This window comes from Ciconia boyciana, chromosome 18, assembly GCF_034638445.1.
Source record: "Ciconia boyciana chromosome 18, ASM3463844v1, whole genome shotgun sequence".
NCBI classification, from domain to species: domain Eukaryota; kingdom Metazoa; phylum Chordata; class Aves; order Ciconiiformes; family Ciconiidae; genus Ciconia; species Ciconia boyciana.
In genome coordinates, this window is record NC_132951.1 from 2,554,522 (window position 1) to 2,574,140 (window position 19,619).

General features: G+C 44.1%; 1 protein-coding gene across 9 annotated transcripts in view; it reads right to left on the reverse strand.

Annotated features, from left to right (window-relative positions):
• The window catches only part of DAB2IP (DAB2 interacting protein), a 170,316-nt gene that overhangs the window by 106,275 nt on the left and 44,422 nt on the right, over positions 1–19,619 (reverse strand). For all 9 annotated transcript variants that reach the window (XR_012045664.1, XM_072883003.1, XM_072883016.1 and 6 more), the window contains exon 3: positions 17,046–17,164. Coding sequence is in view for 8 of the 9 variants with exons in the window: in XM_072883003.1 (XP_072739104.1) it covers positions 17,046–17,164 (119 nt within the window). In the remaining variant the exon portion in view is untranslated. The remainder of the gene's footprint in view (positions 1–17,045; positions 17,165–19,619) is intronic.

Genomic DNA, 19,619 nt, shown 5'->3' on the forward strand with positions numbered 1-19,619 from the left:
CAGGCCGCTTCTAGGGACGGTTACAAGGAGATGGAACAAATGAGATGGAGGGCACCGATTCAGACCGGACCTCAGCTGCAGCCAGCATGGTGGGTGCCTCCAGCAGCTGTCGGCAGCCTGCGAGAACCCCATCGGAGGGGCCGGGGCCTGCTTTTAACTCATGGGTGTTGGCGCGTTCACCCACAACCGCACCGCGGCCGTCTCAGCGGCAGGGCTAGCGGCTGCCAGCGAGGCCGGGCATGAGGGGCTGCAGCCTGGCAGGTCAGCCCTGGCGAGCCTGCGCCGCGGCTGCCGCAGGTCCCCCCACGGCTGAACTAGGGACTGGCCATCTGGCCGCTTTCATATAGCAGCAAGTACGTACCAGGGAAACAAAAATTCTTCTCTGCTGCCTGTGTCGGAGGAACAGACAACCTCGTTCTGCACTTGAAGGAGCTCAGACAGACCATGCGGGATGATTCAGAGGGACTGACCCACCTCCTGGGGACTATTGCATAAGATGGCACTGCTTTGCAATTTGTTTTCCTCCCTAGTTGCAGCGTGAATATCTGAAGCCGAAAGGCTGTTTTGTGCTTTGTGAGAGAATCAGCCTGTCCCACCGGTGAGTCTCATTTGCCCTCTCTATGTCTCTGTCATACAAAAAAAATTTCCACCTTACTCCATTTGTTGAATTTCACACATTAACACCCTGGGTGTGTTTAGCAGAGACAAACCAAAGCTAGCTTGCAACACATTTGAGTTTGCTTTCCCCCTACTCCCCACTAACGACTCATTTAACAGCAGCACAGCAATTAGAAAATCGATATTCCATTCAGATGCGAACGTTTCGTCTAGAGCATTACTTAAGGAACGTCTCTTGCAGCCTCATCTTTGCCTGGACAAAGGATAAGGCAGAAAGGACACTCTGGCATTAGGTTATCTGATGGATTTAAGATGATTTGTCTTAAGGCCTACACGGTATTTGCAAAATGTTTCAGGCTGGGTACAGCCAGTGAGGATATGACATTCTACTAATAAGCACCTCTGTGCCAGGGAGTGTGTGTATGAATACAGTTGCAGAGAAATGCAAGCTTGCTTTATTGTTTAATATCATACCACCCACCTGAATAAAACAGAGCCTGACACATGTCATAAGGAATTACTCTAAGAATGCAAGGCCCTTAGGCACCGAAGCCCCATTTGTATTCCAGTCGTATTAACCAAAAATAAAATAAATAAGTAACAATCACATCTTCTTCGCTATGAAAGGATTTTCCAGCCATTCAAGCGCTTACTACATCGCTGTTACAAGCTCCCTTACTGGAAGTGCAAGGGCAGCAAAGGGGAAGAAAAGCAGAGACAAAGAGAACAGCAGAAATCACAACGGAGAAATTATTCTGATTTGCTGCATTTGACTTTGTGCTGGAAGACTCCAGCACTCGCCCAGCAGAGCCTCGCACGCTCCCGCCCCAGTCCCCGGTCGGACGCAGCACAGCAGCCCCGCCGTCTTCCCCGAATTCTATAATTAGTAGCAGTGATTATTCAAGCAGGATTCAAAACACTGCCCATCTGCAGAGTCCAGGGTGGGAGCAGTCTGCTTTATTTTCATGTTATTTAAAAGAAGAGCTGTAATTGCCAATTGTTGTTGTGGAAAACCACTCCCTTGCATGCAGACAAGCAAGGATGGTAAGACACTACGTGGGCTCAGGGAAAGTCACCACCTTTCCGAGTCATTAGAGAGAGTGGCAACAGCAAAAATTCCCTAAGCTCAGAGCACAACCAGCCACATTCCTTCCCACCCTCTCCAGCAAACGGAATACGTGTTACTAAATTAAGTAGCAGGAATTCCTTTCGCGGGGAATACTCCTGATGGAAGCTGTACAATGCAGACTTCCCTAATCCATCCTACATACTAATTCCCTGGTTTCTTTGCGTGTGTATGTGTGTGTTGTGTAAGCCATAATTATGCACTCTCACAATTTACCACTGAGCAGATTCTCAGCTTGTTACATCTCAGCAACAGACAGCAGCTTATGACCATAACAAAAAAGCTAGATTTTTCTGCAAACTTATCGACATAGAATAACGTGACCTCTTGTATCATGGAAAAGGGCAGTGCAAAGATGAGCTCCAGGAAAAGGGGCCACTGCTGACAAAAACTCCTAGCAGTGTACTGGGTTCCCTTCTAGTTAATGCAAAATGAGGCTGACCATGGGAGCAACATGTAGAACCTTTAAAATAGGTCTGTGACGAGGTTGCTATGAATTGGATGCCACGACACAGAAAAATTGGAGCTCTGTGACCTCAGAAGCAGCACAACAAACAACTACAGAGAGCGAGACACTTGACTGAGATAAAACATTTTCCAGTGTACTTTTTGATACATATGGGAGATAAAATCCCTGGACAAAACAGCCCATCCTAAGTAACCTTCACAAACTGCTGAATTTGACTTCCTTTTTCTTTTTGGTCAGGTGATTAGTCACTCAAATAATTTTTCAACAAAAAAAAATAATGAAGAACTCTCAGTAGATTTTTCAGGTGAGACAAAATGAGTATAATTTTTAAGGTTTACAAATAGTTGTAAACAATGGCCAGATTACAGGAATAGCTGCAATGCCAGTGCATAGTATTTATTAGAGGAAGAGTTTACTAATCATTGTTTCAAACAGTTGGCCTGCCCTAATCTCCGTAGAGGTATACAATGGGTTTTGAAGATCTGTTTATGTTTAACTCAATTATAAGGATGAACACAGTTAGGAGGAGTCAATTTCTCCAATATATTTTACTGATACCAAACAGTGTTATTCTTTATGTACCAAATGACAATAGCACAAATCAAATTTAATCCTGCATTCTTTATGCACTGACATTTATAGAAAGAAAAAAAATGTAAGAGGAAGAAAAGTGTCCAGAAAAACTACTCAGAGCTGAATGATGCTTTTTCAGCTTAGAGGTGACAAGGCCTGTGGTTTTAATACATCACATAGGGGAAAATAAAAATGCCAGAGATGCAGGCGATACAGCACTCGTCCTATTCTGAAAATACTGACACGTTGCTCTAGCCCGTAACTTACTGGAGTCAGGAGCAAGAATGCCATGTGCTGATTTGGAACAAAGTAGGATAACGGGCTGGGTGAAATCAGGGACTGTAGAATTCTCTTAAATGTTTAAGGGAATTTGATACTTCCAAAACCTTCAGACTTATGATTGGGTTGGTGGAATTATTTAGGTCAAGTCCTGTTTTGCATTGTAATTTAACACACACAAAAAAAATCTAACCTGAGTTTCAGAACACCAAGGCCAGGACAGTTAGCCCAGGAAATTATTGATGAGCCTTCAAACCACAGGTAGTGGCGCAGGACTAAAGCAATTAAGAGTTACCATTTGGTTGCCTGAAACCAGCCTGGTGACCTGAGTCCAGTTCCCACAGTAACTGCGAGTCTCCCCGGGGCAGGCGTAGCCTGAACGGGCGGTGGGGGACAAACCAGCCCGACTGCCGTTCGCAGAGGTCTCTGTGGCGGGGTTCAAGGCATGTTGTCTGGGAGGCGTAGGAAAAGCTGCCATCGCCACATATGCTATACCTGTTGTGAGGGTAGAGAGAGGAGATCCCCAAGCTGTCAGTCAGAGCTACATTCGTACAGAGGATTTTTTTCATTTCTAAAAGTTGTTATTGGAAAATGTCACTATTCATTGCCAAGAGTTCCCGTGATGCAGTAACTCTCATTACACCTAAGCCCTCTCAGCACAAAATAGCCACACACTGATAACCTGAATATATTTGCTGCAGCTGCTGTTCCATAGACTGCACTCTTGTACAGTCAGGTTATTTTACATGCTTATTAGCCCCATTATTTTATAACTCGTTCCTCTGTGTAATGCTGACTCTATATCACTTCATTTTAACAAAAGGATATGTTCCTCTGAGACAAGAAGGGATGAGGAGTCTCAGAGATGGAAAGGGAGGGTGGAGTAAAGGCAGCAGGTCACGTTGTGCCTGGGCTGAAGAAGCACCTGGTAGCGCAGGAGCCCTGGAGCCTCTGTTCCCGTGGGAGCCTTGGAGCCTCTGTCCCTGCTGCTGCTGCTGCTCTCCCTGCTCCGGAGGGTCCCCTCAGAGAGCTCTGCCCTGGACGGGTGCTCCCAGGGGAGCGGAGGTGAGAACGAAGCGGGAGGGAGGCAGCCTGCACCCTCCTGGGTGCTAACTGGAAGCGCTGCGCTCAGACGCAGCGCAGCGTCCGTCTGCTAAAGGCGTGGGGTTTGCTTGGGCCACGCCACTTCAACGTGTCTGAAATACCACCGAGCCGTGGCACCCGACGCAGACTCCTACAGCCATGGCACTAAGGTCCCCGACGCTCCTGCTCTCAGCCATCAGCGCCATTCACGCTAACGGCCTGACCACCCTGGCGAGGGAAAAGGTGCCGACAATTCACAGTCCGTGCTGCTGCACACAATCCTCGACCCAGGTGTCCTTGTACTGCTCGTTCAGTAACGCTACCTGCTGAAAAGTCTTCCGGCAGCCAGCCAGCCCCTGTTTTCTCCATCCTCCCCCACCCCAGAATTTCTCTGAAGGCCCCAGAAGTGCAGAACCTGGACGCTACCAAACTAACATCTTCATGTTTCTCATGTTTCAGTCTTTCTCAGCTGCAGCTCCCAGCTGCCCTAAGACGCCTATCTTATAGATGCACAGAACATATATGCCAGTGCTTTCAAGAAAAACAGGTGTTTCTTCCAACGGCGCACGAATGCACATGTGCAATACATTTATTAGGGCAAGCCTCAAGAAGTGATATAAACCATGGAAAACAGTCTAAGAGGAGTCTCATTAGCTGGAAAAGACAAGGAGAGATGACATGACAAATGTCCCCTTAGCAAATTATCAGCAAATAATGCATGGTAAAATAAGAAAGAAACCGTCTGTTTCTATTTACTGTCTTTTAGTAAAATGGCCAAGGAACAGATAATAAAGATGAAAGATAACTAACAATAGATTACAAAATGTTAGTGATATAAATTATGTATCACACATCTCACTGTGTCTGTGGAACTCATTCATACTCATTCATTTTGAGAACAAAAACTTCACACGACTCAAACGGGATTATTATTTTTTAAGACAATGAAACTTTTTACAACATTTCGAAGAGATAACCAAGCTCTCGAGTCAGGGAATAAGCCAACCACGAACTGGCACCGGGCGCTGGGCTCCCTGGGCCATCACTCTGACGTGCTCTTGTCGTTCTGCTTCCTCGCTGCCCTGCTATCAGAACGTCTGCTCTAACCGAGGGGTACGTGGAGGCTCTGCCCGCTGTGTGAGAGGGCTGGAGCTAAGGCTAATAAAGTGAGTGATAGCCTCAACGTGAGTGACTTTATCTAAGGAGGGCAAGACACCCTGCCTTGGTTCGTACAAAGAGAGAGCTTTAGTTATAAAGGCATCAAGTAAGAAAACTTCTCTCAAGTGCATGTCAGAACAGGTACGAGAGGGCCATGATAATGGGGAAAAAAAAACCAAGTTTGCCCTTTTCTTGCAGGTTTCACTCAAGGACCTGGAATTGCTTTATGAATACATATCACGGAAGCTGCCAACAGTCTTGGGAAGCAGCAATGTTATACAAAGATCATAAGCCACATTTAAGAGATGAGAGCTAAAAAAAAAAAATCAAATGCAGAAGTCAGCTGATGATTTTTCCTAAGTTACATGTTCTGTTAGAACATGTTAAAACAGAATCAGAATTATTACCCACTCTGTAGGGCTCAAATGTCTGTGTAAATGAAGCCAGGAGTAACTAGTTAAAGGAAGAAGGATTGCGGAGATTAATACTAGCTAGACTTACTTCCCTAGGTGGCTCATAGAGCTTATAATAGAAGAGGGATGCAAGAAAGCAATTAAAGGAACGAACTTAAATAAATCTCTAAGTGCTGAAGGTTTGCCAGCATATACCTCTAAATTCTTCTGCAATGCAACTGGGCCCCTTCCTCTAGGGACTTTCTAACAACCTTTCAGACATCAGGATAATTATTGCAAAGTGTGACCCAGACTGTGGTTACTGGTATAATCAAGAAAACCCCTTGAGGTTTCAACATTAGACACAATCTCACCAGTGAAGCAGACTTTCAACTGTTGGCTCACATTTTTGTAATGACTAAACTTAAAATTACATTCTCTGCGACTGGGCGATGCACCCAGTGGGTCGGGGTCTGCATTGTCTGCTGCGGGACTGCTTACCCAGACAGGCTTCGGTATCCGTTATGGATCCGCCACAACTGTAATCCCCAGAGAAGGCTCCCGGCAAGGAGCACGCTCAAGGAGTTAGAAAGGGGAGAAGACAGATAATGGATGGAGAAAGACAATATCTAAATGCTCTTATAAGGGCAGGCTATGGCTAGTGAAGTGTTCCTGCTTTGGCAGACTGGGCACTGCTGGTCCCTTGCAACATTTTCTAAGCAAAACTTGCTCCCCTGATGTTTCAACTCCTCAAATGGACCGAGTGTTTTATGTCTTTGGGAAGCTTGAAGACTGTAGTGGATTTGCTAGTGTCTGGTGCACAGGGAACTTCCACTGCTGGGATATAAACCCCTGCTTGGTTCTAACATGCAATCTCCAATTTAAGCAAACGGGGAGTAAGGAAAGAAATGAAAAACTAATTGCAATCCAAATTGCTCCATCTTCTATCCACCCCCTGCCAACCCTCCTCCCTGCTCCCTAATCCATAAGGTCTGAGTGATGATCAGTGAATAATTAATTCTGGGTGAGCTGGAGAGGTTTCATGCAGAGAGCCTCCGCAGATGCAACATCCAGCCCAGGAAAGGCATGGCTAGCATTCCGCGGTTCCCCGTCGGTGCCTCTGGGTATCCAGCACCCACCAAGGCACTCCCGTGCACGCAGCCGGCTCTCACTGCGCTAATTACACTTCGGTGGTCAAGCCCTCTACGCTCACCAACACAGACACTGCACAAACACCACATACTTCCACCTTTACTTAGAGCATTAGTAAAAGGTATCGTGAAAATGCCACAGCACAGGGTAATCATGAACAATGCCACGTCAGTGATTAAAGCTATTAAGGCATAGCATTAAAGCAACCATTTCAGCATGTATCAAAAGAAATAAAAAATGCTGCAATGTGGTTTTTAAACCATGCAAACCTGATCTTCTGAAAGCATGAAAGATGAAGAGAGCTCACAAACAGCCAAATTTTATACCTCAGTCTCCTCCACTGATTCAGAATGTGAAGGTGCAGGAGAAACGATACGCTGCAAATGTCTCTTCCCTTTACAATAGTCCTAAGCCAAACCTCTTGATCCAAGTACCACCAAATTCAAGCAACTGGCAACTTGAATTAAACTTATCTTCTTACTGTTTTTTAGCAATAGCCAGGACTAAAATTGTTCATATGTCACAAGGTAGCAAGAAACATTTTTTATTGTGATTGAAAATGCCAAACACCTCACAGACACACACACACAATCCAGACTCTTCATATTACAGACTGAAGAGAACTGGATAACTGAGAAAAGTCTCCAAAGCATCTGTGTCTCGCCCTGCGCTAGTTGCAGAATTGGTCTTTCTGTGCCTGGAGGGGAATCCAGCGCGCAGCGCGACGGCTGATCAGGTAGCAATACGGGAGGCACGTTACCCCTCGTCAGGGAAATGTCACGTCCCGGCTCACAAAGAGCCTGCCCTGCAGCCTGGATTCACGTCCCGACAGGACGGCGCTTGGCCTTCGTTAGTGCCCAGGAGGATTACGCCTAGGCAGAGGATAAACAACAGATTCCACAATGAGCTAATAGCAGCCCTCAGCCTTTCTTTTCCATTCGCAGAAGCAATACGGTTTTTAAAAATTTTGGTCTCCCCTGAAAAATTAATATATAAATCCTTCTCTCTTTCTCTCTCTGTATACATACATATCATTTAAAGTGTTGCTATATACCAACAAAGACATGCATAATAGAACAAATCTCGCCACACAGCAAGGACAGCAAAATATGAGTTACTCAAGGTACATACCAGGGAGTTATGTAAATCATTTGGTAACTACCGCAGCACTGCTTTGCAGAGGGACTCCTATGGAGAAGGAGCACGGACTGGTTCAAGTAGGGGACGTGTGTCATCTCTCGGGCACCAGCAGAGGAGCATGGGGCTGTTGTACAGGGCCAACATAATCCCAGAGACATTTGTAAATGTGAGCGAAGGGGACAGTCTGATATAATACCTACGGCTTTATAATTACTAATACATTTACATCATTGTGTGAATGAATGCCACCCTCCTGCACACTATCAATCATGTACAATGCATGCTACATCCCTTTCTCATATAATTACTTGTATAACACACGTGGATTAAAGCAGAACTCATATTTCTGGGTTTAATTCAAATCAGTTAAGTATTTTTAAACAAATTATATTTTAATTCCAGCTAAAATGCACTGGTTTAATTCAACTAAAATCAGTTCTTGCTTCTTTTCATCACATATGACCTGAATTTTGCTGAAGGGAACCTAAGTGAGACATTCTGTAGTTGTACCGAAAATTAAAATTATAAACACTGCCAACCAGATAAACAAGATCATTCTATCAGTACCATAAGACATCCATACATGAACAATCTACGTGACATCTCCCTAATAATCATTTAAGAAGAGGCTCCATATCATAAGGTATTATTAAAGAGTATGGTAAGGAGGAAGGACAGAGGAGCATATTTTTCCTCCGTCTGTTTTTTTCTTCCCTCCCAGCTGATGGATGAACTTGACATAGTTATTTTATATTCACAAGTCTTGAACATCATTATATCCAGTGCTCTGTACAACTAACCGCCAGCAGTGAGCTCAACGCACAGGCTGCCTCCAGCTACAATCAACGGATTTCTGTGCCCGACCACTGCAATATGAAATTGGATAACAAGATACACATGTCAAAGATCTGCGTCTTCCAGCTCTCTGAACAAAGGCTTGAAAACCTTGCCCACCTCAGTTGTTGTATGTTCACTTACAACTCTGTCTTTGCCCCTCACACAGATTTTCCAATCAAGGTTTTGCAGAGTTTCAATAAAGAATAGAGCGAAACTTGTTTTTAAACATCTTCCCCTGCCAGCAAAGACATCTATTGCTAATACTAATTGCCAATAGAAATGACAGAGTAGAGGACAGAAAAATTTGTTCCGTCAAGCAATGTACCTCTCCTATGAGATGGGAAATTCCATTTTGAAAGATGGAGAACAGAGGCAGATGCCAGGTGGGTGTCCCTCCCCGTGCCTACCCGGCGCTAGGGACAGAAACAGAACAGTGGGACATTCCATCTCACTGAACGCAACTGCCCACTGCCTGCCATTGAAAGGAAAAGTCCTTTTTCTGCCATCTTCCTGTTACTCTGCAGTTACATGAGTTGGTTCAGTGCCCTAACCAAACAGAAAATCACTCCCCTAACTCATAATCTCCCCTTGAATCAACTTGCTGACCTTCCGAAGATTGCGTGATGACTGCATCTGCTGCAAGGGGAACACGTGGCCAGGAGACAGTGGGCCGGGGAAAGCAAGACTGTTCCTCTTAGTTTAAAAGTAATGTTTTCATCACGAGCAGTTTTCATGGTGTGCCAGAATGTTTAAGCCTGGGGTAGAAGTATCTTAGTTTTTATTGTAAACAAATAATAATTAAAAAAGCAAACAGAAGAGTCTAGAACTAACAGAAAGTGTCTTCTGGTATAAAAGCTGTAGTGATGGCATATTCTTTCTCTTTTTTTTCTTTGAGTTTATTGACATGAAGAGTAATGCTAATGTAATTGCACTGAAATCCATGCACATGAAAATCTTGCCAGGGCAAAGTCAGAATAAATGGTCTGTTTGGAAACAAAATGTTAATGCAATGGAGTAGCAGTATCTGTCTTCGATCTGAAGAGTATCAAGACACCATCAGCCACAATGCAACTTAACTGTCACCCTCGCTCAGAGTCTTTGCTGAGAGGATACGAACAGAACTATCTGCTTGTAACCCTGAGGTGTACACTGATGCACCACAACGTCATGTCTGCCAGGCAATGGCCAAATGAGTCAATAATACGTATTCAGACTGCGAGAACAGTAAGATGAAAGAAAGCATCCTTCTATCCATTAATCAACCTGATCTTCCGCTGCAGAAACAATGCCTTCCGATTGTCGGCATTTACCAAACATTCTTCAAATGCTAACCATCTGCAGCTGTAATACAATGCTTTGATTACAAACGTCAAAAAGATAGAGCATAAAATTAACTTCTCCTTATTTAGTAGGTTTAGAGAAATGTGGCTTCACGCTACACTAATTCAGTGCCCTCAGTATGAAAACTCCCCATTATGATGTCTCGTCAAATTAGAGCCAACGATACAACGATGTCATCTCTATCCTCACACAACACTATATTTTGTAATTAAGCAGGACAGTGAAACAATGGCCTTGCTTATAGAGAAAAGGTCAGGAATGCAAAACATATTTTTGCAAGCTAATTGTAAGATGCACGAAGCCAATTATCCCACTAGCGCTGCATATGCCTAAGCAGGAAGGATTTTATAATTTTGCTCCATGACTCCAAGTCGAGTCAAAGCGCGAGCTGTACCCTGTGGGGCACTGCGCTGTTTGTTTGGGCTGTTAGGAAACCGGGAAGCGGAGAAATGTGAAGAAGGCTATTAAAATAATTCCAGCCTCTTAGCCCTTCCCTTGACATTTTACTGGGCTTGAAAAATTTCTAGGAATTAATATAGTCTTTTACTGAAAGATATAGGCATGACCTCCCTGTTCAATTAGGAAGTTAGTTTGAATACGTAGGATTAGGGGAAGTGTTTATGTGTTTCTTTGAGAACATCAAACACGTTTACCTCAGGTAGCCCCAGATACAAATCACAGGTTCACATGCGTGTGCAAAAGCCAATTTAACAGGAGGAATAGTTGAGACCTTGCTGTCGCCTTGGGAGAAGCTGAAAGACACCACATTGTTTTCAGTCCATCTCTGCCCCTCTTGGGGTTATTAAATGGCTTTAGCCACGAGGAGCAGGATATTGCTGAATGGGGCTTTATAACAAATACTTCTGTATGCACGGGCCGGTGCAATTGATCTGCAACCTTCCCGATTCACCAGGAGTTCTACTTCCCTTAATCAAGAAAACGTAATGCAAAGAACGCTGACCGGGGAAGGGCTTGAGCTTTGCCAAGCCTCCGCTGTCGCTGCCGGGGCTGCCGTGCTCAGGAGGGCTGAAACGCCGATTCCACGCCTGGTTTTAAACACGCTCACGCTCCAACTGCCCCTGTCGTCAGCCGTTACCTGCAGCACCAGACTGACTCCAAAGGGGAATACGTGCCCCTCTGAACACAATGGAAACCCAAACCACCTGTGTAAGGGAACTGTACTTTATTTCTACAAAGCAGAGTATTAGTCTTTCTTCCATATAAAGGATTATTTTTTCTGTTTCAATGCCTCCCAAAAAAACCCTCCAAAATCCCCTCTTTCCATTAAGAGCATTATCCTTTTAAAAATATTTGGATACCAGTTTCTAAACTTCCTAATACCATGAGAAGAAGATGAGGAACATAACAGTTTCTGGGAGAACCAGTAATTTCCTCCTGCAACTCTCCTTCAAAGCAGTTCTCTCTGATTTTACTCTAGCCTCCTAACATAGCCATTAATTAGAGATCAGTAATTAACTTTCCGGTTCAAGAAATATTTTGCAAAGGAACCCCATTAAAAGGCTGATTTGCATATTCCAGGACAAAGTAGCCTTGCTATAAATGCAGGTACTATATGAGGCCAGTCTCAATCCTGAGACTGTCCTTGAATCTTTAAGCTACCTACATTTGTTCCCTGGCCGCGGGGGGAGTGGGAACAGACATTACCCACTGCACGAGAAAGCAGACATTGTTACCTGCCGGATGCTCCCGTCCCTGACTTCGCAAGATGTTTTATTTTGCATTTCAGTTCTTGTTGACCGTGCCAAGTGGCTTCCCTATACAAACTCAGCAGTGTTTCCCCAAAATATTTTCATTATCATGAAAACCAGAGGCCCCTGTGCTGTACTTCACATGCTGCTAGCGTCACCCTTCACTGTGCACCTACTATTACAAGTCTTCCTACTTAGAAAGCTTCGCTGGCTAATGCCTTTTAAGTAAGGAGGCAGAAGAGAAAGCGAGCTCTCCTGCACTTGCTCACACAGCTCTGAAAGCCCTTCATGCGCTCTGGGGTCTGCCAGTGTCCTAGTTCTGCAGGATGAGTCATTCGCTTTCCGAAGGAGACAGAGTGACTTCCTCATCCTTTGTAATGCAGCACTCACCATTCTCATCAAACTTCACCAATTTCAGCACGCCTAAAAATATTTGCCATATCAAGTTTGTTGGGAATAAAAAAATGATAATTAGATCTAAAAAGAACTCACAAACTAAGTTTACTGTAAGAGTACAGACGTTCATAAGTTATTGATGCTCTCCTATCGCATCAAAATGAGCTTCATGGACATTTGCAAACCCATACAGCAGACTGCATTAGCACTAGATTAGGAATTAAATGCAGTGCAGTACATGACTTGTACACTTCCTCTTCCCTCTGTGGGTTATAAGCAAAGATTTTGATGGGATAAAAAAAAAAAAGTAGTTTAAAGAGGAAGTAGCAGCAGTGCAAGTTGTTGCTGTTATTAATGCACGGCTGTACCCCTTCCAAGGCTGAGGCTCATTTAACAATCAACCATATGCTCAGACTTTTGTAGTGCCAAGAAAAAGCTTAAATAGAATGTTATCTTCTGGAATGATGAAAAAAACCTTGCGAAATAATCACAAATGTTAGTAATTGAGAGTCCCTTAGCATTAAATGAATTCTAGGTGCACTGAGGAAAAGTGTCCCCAGGAATGATCAGCTCGGGGTTTACATCAGAAATGGGAGTTACACAGAGTGCCCATCTTCCACCAGACCAAGACCGTCTGAAGACATTTGTCCCACGAAGTGATACTGTGTCCCTGCCCTCTCAGCGCTAGGGTAAAATCAGGGCAGCCTTTGCCAGTTTCAGAGGAGATGGGACCAAATTCATGTATTCAGATTTAAAAATAAAACCACACCCATATAAACCCACTTTCTAAATTCCTGACAAACTGTCAGAAATTATTTTTAAAAGATTACTGTAATGAAGCGACAGCAATGCCTGAAAAGGTCACTGCAACAAGAAAACAATCAGAAATGCACTAATGACAATAATTAACAACTGCAGCAGAACAACCTTCTCTCAGTTCTCTGGCTCTACTCCCTGTGCCCACAGCCCAACCCAGAAACTTTCTCCATCACAAATTTTGTAGGAGAAATGTGGGTCCAATTAAGACAAATCCATCTGCCAAATGCTTGATTTGTGGCTGATTCCAGAGAGGCCGCTACAAAGACAAACATTCAGCGCTCCATGATAAAAACTTTGTTAGCTGCTGTAATAAATCAGGATGCAGGAGACATTGTTAGCAAAAAGCTACTTTAATGGAACGCTTTTTAGCTCTAACAAGCAATCTGACCAGCCAACAAATTGAAAGGAGCACTCGTTCCACAATCCTCCTTTAAATCTCACATTTATATAAACTGATTGTACCAGATTCATGCACCTCTCATAGAGAATACTAGTTATGCTTGGTCTGATTGTGCTTCTCTTATTCACAATCAATAATTTTATTACTGTTACTGTAACAGGACTCCTAGAAAAAAATTAGTATGCAAAAGACTAGCAAAATTTGGCCAACTACACCAACGTGAACCCCACAGAATTTTGCTGAAGTTAGTGCAAACCCCTTATTCCACCTTTTTTAAAACAAAAGGGCTCTTCTCAGTCAACATAAAAACCAATACCACGAGAAACAACCACATTTGTTCTACAAATATAAGCTCTGCTTGACTATAATCAGTGTATTTTTCTAACACACCACTTTGAGCAATTCCTCAGATGTTCTCCATAGAGAAAAAATGGTTGGCCGAGGTTTTACTGAACCGGAATTCTCTAAGTTTTCATAGTTGCTCGGAACGTACACGCACACGCCATGGCGGAACTGCCAACAGCTGCCTGGCCATGGACGCGGGACCCTGGTAGATGGCACGTCAACTCGACAAAGAACCCCCCCCTCCAGAGCTGTCAGCTCCTCCCCAGGACGCAGTAACCACGCTCTGGAAGAGCCGCTCTGCAAGACGCCGCTGGAAACCCGGCTGTTCTCTTTGTGCCAATGCAAGGTACAAAAACCAGACTCCACTGGCACAGAATTAACAAGGCGATTCTGAACTGATGCCAGTGAGACATTCTGTGACTTTTCCAATGTTTAATGATATTTCCTTGTTTTCCTTTGTTAGAAAACTCACACTGTACAAATTTCTCACTATTGTAGGAGGTAATAATTTTGCATTTTAAATTTACATGATGTATTTAAATGCATGCATTAATCAAACACAGGGTAAAAAGCATAGATATGTTTGTTTATATTCTCTTCTCTGCTCTACATACACACCATGTCCACCCTGTTAGCTGTCTGTACATGCAAGTGCACATTTCATATATTCATACACATCTGCTGTACATAGCAGGATAAACAGGACATGCAAGAAAAGGAAAAATCAAGAAACTAAGAGGCATGACACAGTACCAATTCAGATACACAGAAGCCAAGTAACAGAATCATTTATGATCTACTACAGCTCAATATTTCAACCCGGAGTGTTTTGACTGCATTTATTGCACTATTCATTTTTGCTAGGCATCTCCCGCAAAAATTCTACAAAGCTCCAGAACAGAACGCTCTTATAATGGTTACTTCCTTGAGAAAAGGCGCGGTTCACGAGCAATCAGCTTGGATACAAGATGGAGTCAAGAATTAAATACTTAAGAGGCAAATATTCCAATACCAGATGCTTCTTTGAAACAGTTCTTGGATTTCAAGAAAGACAGGGAGGCAGAGCAGAAAATGCATGAGAGTGATCTAAAAGACTCAAGCCCTTTCATATACAGAAGTGAGTGTATTGTGCATTTTAGCAGACGTGGATGGGAATCTTCAGGAAGATAAAATTATCTTCCGTAACCAAAACCTCGATGCACGACTGAGAAGCCCAGCTGCTGCTTTTCTTTCACCTCTCCGAGAGCAACAGTACCTAAGGCCAAGATCTGCAGAAGGATACTTGCTCACACTATAGATCTGACACTACTATGAAAGCTAGGGGACTAAAAGCTTGCTGTCAAAAGCTACCCCGTGTCAGACAGTTTCCTCCAGACCAGGGCACGTCTGTGTATCATAGATGAAGTGTGTTTATGAGCAATACCTGCCTAATGGAAGCCGTTCATTTTCAGTTTCTAAATACACATACAAGCAAATCCTTGGGTTTTATTCAAGGCTGCCAAATGCTACCTCTCCTCTAACCCACCCTTTAAGCTCTACACTGAAAATGCACTACAGCCGTTCACTGAATCTCTTTAAAGAAAAGTTGCAGTAAATCTGGCTCTGTCTGAAAGGCCACTGCCCAGCAAGCTCCAGAGCTCTTGCGCGGGGAGGGCAGGGAAATTACAAAGCTTAATTTGGGAAAACGACTTTGGCTGCAGGGCTGGCTGAAACAGTTAATTCCCATACTGCCAGTTCACAGAAAGAAACAAAACTCATCTAGGTGGAAAGAAAACATTGTCTAATTTGCCTGTTCTTTGAGTGAAGCAGCAGCACTGTAGGCAGATTCCTGGCCACCGGGCTACCCTCGCTTGTCTTCCATATGGAACACAGTGCCCTACTTCGAGCGTTTGTGAAAACTGCAGCACAGGAATCAAATCAACTCTGTCTTCCCAGATAGTAACCCCTGAAATATTACTCTGCACTGACCAGCACAATCCTTTGACTTGCAGAATCCAGAAAGAAAAAGCTTAGGAGGCTGTAATAGGTCAGGTAAGGAAAAATCCAGATTGACAATTGTCATTTGCAGGCTTCAGAAATTCACGGCCCCTCCAATGAATAAGTATAGCTAAAACAAAGCTAAAGTTGTCATTGCTTTTAAAAGTGAAGTATTTACTCAATGGATTCTAAAGTACCGTCCTGATATTTTAAAATGCTACTGCTACAAAACGGTTATATCAGTGTACGTCCAATTTGGCGTATTTTTCAGACATAGACTTTTCTTGGCACTTCAATACTTCTGTGCCATTCCCCAAAATGATTCACGTAAGGTTGAAAGATCTTCCTTTTGGAAGCGAATCAATAGTTTATTTCCGTGGCTGGTAATGGAGTCTGCATTACCCAACCATGACCTTGATCTGCATGTGAATGTACACATAAATTTACCTAGAATGTATGTCTGTCTCATGCACACACTGACATAAACCTACATGCACGTAAATACATACAAACCCACTAAAGAGCTACTTTACTTTCTAACTGAGCTGAAGAATAAAACCAAGGTCTCATTTCCCCTTTATTTTGCTTGCAATTTGCTCCAAGACTGGCCATCCCATGTCAAATGCTTCCTCCGACCCATCTGCACGTTCCCCGCAACGCATCCCTCCTGGACTGAAAGATCCTGTCATGGCTCAGACAGAAAAAGCAGCTTCGGCCACACGCCGAGAATCCATCTCGGTGTAATGACGGCAGTCAAGGGCTATGCCGAAGATGTATGTGTGTGGAAGGCGGAGAGAGGGATTTGGGGAGATTATGGTTGTTATTGTTCTATGTTATTGTTCATACAGTGTGTAACCCCGTACTGCTCAATGTAGTCCGGTGTGTGAGCATCCCTCCCCTCCCTCCCTCACCTGCATCAGTCGGCTTTGGCTGCTGCGTCTATGTGCTATTTATATGCTGGTGCATCAACTTAGGATTTATTGGGGAAAAGAAAGCAGAGCAGTCGGGCTTCTCTGTACGTGTTATTTAACCTAAAAAGGGAGGACTTGCACTGGATACTCGCCAACAAATTAAAATCACCCCTCTTGCAATTAAGCAAGTCTACTTCTATCGCAGATGTGGCCCTTGCTCTGAATAAGATAAGGAAGATATTAACAAGACCTGGAGAAATCAATATCCTCATTCTGTCTCACACGCCCTCCTCCCCACCCTCGGAGAAACGTCCCCTTACCTTTCATTGTCCACGCTCCTGAAGCCAGGTAAAATGTGCCGGAAGCTGCTGTTCCTATCAAGCTTCGGTTGGCTCTTTGTCCTTTTGATGGAGCCTTTAAGCCGACGGCTGAGGAACCCCTGTGGGGTGAGACAAGAATACTAAATTACAACAAAAAAGGGAGAAAGAGCGAGCGAGCCCTGAACCTGCTCTCTTGCACCGAGCGCAGCCAGGCAAATCGTTCTCTCCGGCTCCCTTCATGCGCGGCGGCCGGCAGCGCTGCTCCTCGCTCTCAGCCCGGCTCCCCAGCTCGCAGCCAACATCTGCTCCCAGTCCTCGCCCAGGCCAGGGCGCTGCGTCGGCGCGAGACTCCCCGAAGCCTCCGTTACCCTGGCAACCATCAGCTCACATAAAAATACTGTCTGAAAGACAAGACTAGCACATTGCAACTCCTGACGGGAGGAGAGGCTGCGACGCGGGGCTCCGGCTGGCCCAGCCCGGCCAGGCTGGCGGCCCCATCTCGCAGGCACGGGTACGAGACACCACCCGCTCGCCAGCGACCGGGAGACAGGCGAGAACTTCATTACCTGATCGAAAACCCCCAGATTTTCAGCCATGGCTGGCAGAACTGGGCTCAGGTGTTTTAGCTACGTGTAAAAATATCCTATAAAGCATGCACAAACACAGCATATGGACTCGGCAGCTATATGCACTACCTTTACAGAAGAAAGAGACCCTTGCGCTGAGCATACAGCGCCTTCTCCGCTGTGCCTCCTCCCTCATGGAACATAAGTCACGGCTCGTGTAGCGCTCCACAGCAAAGCCAGCACTAAACGTTTTAATAGCAAAGCTTCTAATGTGTTATTTGCTTATTGTTAGGAGTTAATGTTCTACATAATCTGAACATTACATTTAATCTCTTGGCTAAATAAGGCAATAAAAGTATAATACTACTGTGGCGTCCAGCATTTACAGCATCTGAGAATAGTCTGAGTGGGTCAAGCACGTTAGCCGGAGAAAGTGGGGTAGCATTCTAAAGAGAAACCAGGATTTTAGGGTGAAGCCTAAAGAAGCGTTCCTTTTACACACTGTCATACCAAAGAAATAAATTAGCTAGATATAAACAACTTGGCAAATCCCTGCACAACCTGAGGTTCTGCACGCACCACTTCCGCATCCCCAGGAAAGGGGGTAAAATAGCCACTGGATCAAGCACAGATTTGGCATGCATAAGGAAAGAAATGTGAGAAGAACGGGTATCTTTCCACTGGGTACTATGCCAGCATCCCAGACGTACCCACAGAGCACCCCTCCACTCCAGGCATGAGTCTCAGTAGTTTCTCCAGTCAACCTTAAGGAATGGATATAGGTCATGTAGCCTTTAGCAGCTCCCTCGTATAAATTAATACCCTTTACATGTCTTGCAGGAAGATAATCACAGTCTAACTTATATCCAGCCTGTCATTTGTTCATGCTATTTAAACACTCCTTCCCCACCTAGGATATTCACGGGTCACATTATGTCTTTCTCAGGCTGCAAAATTTCCTGGGGCAGTCTGTGCGACTCTTGTTATGGAAGTGACTTTCCTGTTTGTAAGTGCATCAAGAATTTGAAACATCTAGATAACCAAAGGTGTTTCACGTTTATTAAGTGCCACTTTACTTACAAGCGAGGTATGTAACATGCATTCATGTGAACTGAATATTTCTCCGGGAGCTATTTGCATGATTGAAATAGGATGATGTACATAACACAGGCCATCAGGTTATACCCTTTGCCATCTTAAACACAGCCAACGCATATGATAACAAAGGTCTTTTCAAAAGTGTTTCGTCCGTGAGAAATACTTTTAGAGAATTTTTTATAGTATAGAGAAACATGACTATGAAACAGCAACTTTGAGGATTTGCATTATCTAGAACATTGCTAAGATATTTCCCTCGGCACTCAGACCTTAGCCAGGCTCACACTCGTGATATCAACATGATATCAGCCTCATACTCATGATACCAACACTTCATGATCTTGTTCTTCTGGCTAGATCAGGCCTCTGGTTCCCTGCTATGAAGACTAGCCAATATTTGCTGTGAAGGAAAAGATCAAAAATATGCAACTGGCCAATCACGCAGTATTTCCCCAAACGCCACTGGTGAGCAGTTGCTGCCCAGAAGCAAGAGATTGGACTTCCTTTATCACTGCCAGCCTAGCCACAAATATGTCATCATATTATCAAGCCACTTCTTCAATCCAGTAATAGCTTTGAACTCTGGACAGGGAATTGATACGGAAAAAAACAAATACTCTCTGCAGCAAATGATCACAGCTTTCTTTCGCTACCTTGTATTTCACATCTCGACAACTGTTAGATGATTTGTGCAGGATTTGGAAATTAGAATTTAGAGTTGCAGTAAGACATTACTTTCCTTCTGTTTCCCATTGTTTTTACATTCATTGCTACCAGAAGGAGATCACACTGTACCATTTTCGGTTTTCATTGCTAGCTTCCTTGGGAGAATGAGACGTCAGAGATTTTAATGCTGATAAATTATGCTGCTATAGCAATACTTTGCACCTCCATAGTGCGTGCCAGAGAT